This window comes from Gymnoscopelus microlampas (assembly GCF_963454915.1).
Source record: "Gymnoscopelus microlampas genome assembly, chromosome: 7".
Taxonomy (NCBI): domain Eukaryota; kingdom Metazoa; phylum Chordata; class Actinopteri; order Myctophiformes; family Myctophidae; genus Gymnoscopelus; species Gymnoscopelus microlampas.
Genome location: NC_139944.1, coordinates 22,997,891 through 23,001,514, shown reverse-complemented (window position 1 = coordinate 23,001,514; position 3,624 = coordinate 22,997,891). Strand labels below are relative to the sequence as shown.

The 3,624-nt window shown below is 39.8% G+C and overlaps 1 protein-coding gene across 1 annotated transcript; it reads right to left on the bottom strand.

Annotated features, from left to right (window-relative positions):
- Nucleotides 1-217: 217 nt before the first annotated feature.
- rpl29 (ribosomal protein L29) lies at nt 218-3,235 on the bottom strand. Its single transcript, XM_084062614.1, has 4 exons — nt 3,193-3,235; nt 2,710-2,761; nt 2,478-2,542; nt 218-411 (listed from the first exon to the last, which is right to left on the bottom strand). Exons 2-4 carry the CDS (start codon nt 2,744-2,746, stop codon nt 301-303), a joined length of 213 nt encoding a protein of 70 aa, XP_083918740.1. The 5' UTR covers nt 2,747-2,761; nt 3,193-3,235; the 3' UTR covers nt 218-300.
- Nucleotides 3,236-3,624: the final 389 nt, after the last annotated feature.

Below are 3,624 nucleotides of genomic sequence, written 5' to 3'. Positions count from 1 at the left end.
ATTTATTTACCCATAACTTATACATTGTATAAGTTGTATGGTGTACCTTACGATGACTCATAACATACAGATTTTGGCATATGCATATACGGTTGAAGTTTCACCTCATTGGGTTCCATACCTGCAAATGATCACTAGACCCTTGAAATTAAATAACCATTATAAGTATCATGCTGACTGAAATATTCACACAACAGAAGTAGAGGTAGAATCCGGGCAGTTTTTTAACAAAGCATAGCTTTATTGTGATGGTAACAGGTCTATGAACTTTGACAGACGGGCAAAGACAGAAAAGACAGTCTATGGCGCAGATGGTGCAGGTGCTGCTGCCGCGGCCTTCCTTGCTGCCTTCTGGCCCTTCTTGTTGTGCTTCTTGGCGAAGCGCATGTTCCTCAGGAACTTGGGGTCAACCTGCAGGGAGGAGAGGAACTGAGTGAGCAGGCTCAAGACTTCAGCAATCATATGCAACCAAAACTAAAAGATAAAGTCTGCCAGAACTTTGATTGCCAAGTATGCCACGTTATGTATAAGCTGATGTTTGTCTCATTTAGATTCCCATCCAATAGTTGACTGTAAGAACCAAATCTGACCCATTTTGTACTTGACGATAGTGTGAAGGAAACCACGATGCAATCGTGAATCGATCGTGGCTTTGAGTGTGCCACTGACATTTTGTACTCCGTTGTTTAGGTTGCGGTCTTAGCCAGCGCCATTTAATGTGCCAAATTTAAATGGGCCAACTAAGCACGTGCCAAAACGGTTTTGGAGCAGAGCCTCAATAATTAAAGCTTTTACCCAACAATTTGTCTCCCATGGCAGACAGTGAAACTGAATGAATGAGCAACTTGGTAACAGGCACCAATCGAGTGGGAGCAACATTAAGCAATAATGTGTCCTGCACGTCCTGGAATGGGCATGAATATCTATAATGACCTATTAAGACTATAGACAGCAAGTCTTGGAGCAACCACTGATCAAATGTGTTGAATGCATCATTGGCTGTACATGTACAATTACTAAACATAACATTTGAAACGTAGACATTTGATAAAACAGTGTTGTCAAGCAACAATTAATTTCACCATTGCCCACCAAATCCTGAGTGACCATCCATCAATAAATTATTAAGTTATCTCTGTATGTTTCTGCCTGACATCCCTTCTCATATCTGGAGAACTGCTCCTCTAGCCTCGGAAACCCATGCCTTTTTTTTGTTTCAAAAGAAAAAAAGCCTGGGAGAACCTTGCAGGAACGCTGGTCTTAGGACCTTGTTATCTCCTAACCAATCAGAGTGCTCCAAACCCAGCCTGGGTTTGGCTCCGCACTTCAAGACCATCGATTGGGCTCGTTCTTTCAGTCTACTGCTCCTCTGACCAACTTCACACTTTAAAGTCACTCACAAGAGTGGTTCTCCAGAACCGGACCCACTCCGAATGGGCACAGTCTGAATGGAGGGCAAACTCTGAACAGCCACTGCACTAATTTAGATTAAATTATAAATACCAGAAATCAGTGTTTAAGGTGTACACTTTCGTACCGAAAAATCAGAAGCCTCTCAAGTCTACCTTTAACATTGTCAAATATGTTATTTCCTTCAGTCTACACTCTACATACTTTCATTTCAGCATGCCATGCCTGTTGTACAAGAATTATTAGAATACTCTGCATACTACGGCATGGGTTTTATAAAACCACACTGAAGGATGTACATGTGTGTTATGAGCTGAAAACCTTGATATGTTATGCTACATTCAATTATAAGCAGGAATTCAGGATGAACTACTTCCTACTAGGAACACTTTAACTGACCCTTAAGGCCAGTCCACATCAATGCAACCAGTTGCAAGAAATTGCAGCGGCCTGAACTGACCAGTTGTAGACCAGTGCCATTTGGGGATAACTAGTTGTGTTGCGAATCATTGGTGTGGACTGGCCTTTAGATTGGAGTTCCTAGTTAATGAATATTTTCCCCACACGGCGCAAGGTTAGTAATATAATATATTTGCTAGTTTTGATACATCTAATTTTCCACTTCTGGCCATAAACAAACAGTACTAGTCACCACACGTGACTAGTACACAAGTCACGTGTCCAATTGGTGTATTATGTCTGACTGAACAATTAGCATGGCCCATGTGTTAGGATTCCCTAAACTTAGGTTTGTACAATCAAATGCAAACATTATGGGGGCACAGCTTTGTTTGACAGCACCAAGGCCGTACATTAAATGAACTAATGATTCATCCACATCAACATCACATTATTAGTCCACCCATCAGTCTGTGCACCAATTAACAAGTTTAGCCAATTCTATCAGCCAATTTCTAAAGCACTCCAACTTGGCAACAAGGATAGAAAGTCAAAACAAATCACCATGTATGTAAAGGATCCCAGTTAAACTATTTTGACCTCATTTTTCTTCAAGACTCACTTTACTTAAACCTTTCACAAAACATAGAAAACATATCAACACCTACCCCCCTCAACGACTCATAGCGCTCAATCTTGGCCTTCTTGATGCCATTCCTATGGGCTTTTCGAGCTGTGAAGAGGAAAAAATGTCACTCGGTAAAAAAAAAACATTGCAGATTCTTCTCGAGCTATAGTACAACAGTCTTTACTGGACGGTGCTGAAACTACTTACTACTAGCTAACAAAGCTAGCCAAATAATAGCTATTTTTTTGAGTCTTCAGTCCAGTAATACTCACATTGGTTGTGGGTCGTGTGATTCTTTGACTTCGCCATTCTGCCCCAGTAGATCTGTTGAGAGAAAAATATGAAAATTAGCACTTTAAGTTGTGTTCATGCCTCGATAGCGTAATACTGTATCCTCTGCATGTAAACATTACTTTACGCCCCTATAAGCAACCCCTATCCTTGGCGTAGGATGCCAATTCATATACTGTTAAATAGCGACGCATGTATGGATTAAATTAACATCAATCAACTTGACGGTAAATTATCAAATCCATGTAAAGCTGACGGTTAGATCTGACTTGGGTACACACAGGAAGCTAACATTTGGGATGCAATTTTGAGCATTGGCGTGGACCAAATCTCGCAAATATTTTAATCTATCTATAGTTCATGTATTACTTTATTGCAGAGGCCTATTGTGCGTTAGTTAACCTTTAAAATATGGAAGGATTGATATAGATCTCAATGATGCACATCAGCGTGAAAATATATACCTGCCACACGTATGGGACGACGACCGGAAGAGATAGAAATTGTGGAGCCGGAAGAATATCAACGAGTTCAAAAAAGAGAGAGGAAAATGCCAGCAAATCCTCATTAAATAGCGACGCCTGCCACCTACTGGGCATCTTTATACGACGCGCAATAATTCCATACGTTTTTTCTTTTCTTTCGCAAATAATTATTTATAACAATCGTGAAATATAATACAATACAATACAATACAAAAACAAACGACAAACTCAAACAAATAAGTAATTAATACATAAATACAACAACATCAGAGCCAGGGGGATTTACTAACAGAAAACATTAGGGTGGAAGGGTGAACATAAAAGGACAGTTCTTGCAGCTTTCTTATTTTTTTGGGTCATAAATTGTTTTAATGTTGGATTCAATCTCAAACACACTACATTTGGATTTAT

What these genes read in the sequence shown, in the direction of transcription:
- rpl29 (XM_084062614.1), bottom strand. Translation starts at nt 2,746, where the DNA reads ATGGCGAAGTCAAAGAATCACACGACCCACAACCAAT. An exon ending in TCACACGACCCACAACCAAT is followed by an intron (nt 2,543 to 2,709) that starts GTGAGTATTACT and finishes TCCTCTTCACAG; the next exon opens with CTCGAAAAGCCCATAGGAAT. An exon ending in GCTATGAGTCGTTGAGGGGG is followed by an intron (nt 412 to 2,477) that starts GTAGGTGTTGAT and finishes TCCTCCCTGCAG; the next exon opens with GTTGACCCCAAGTTCCTGAG.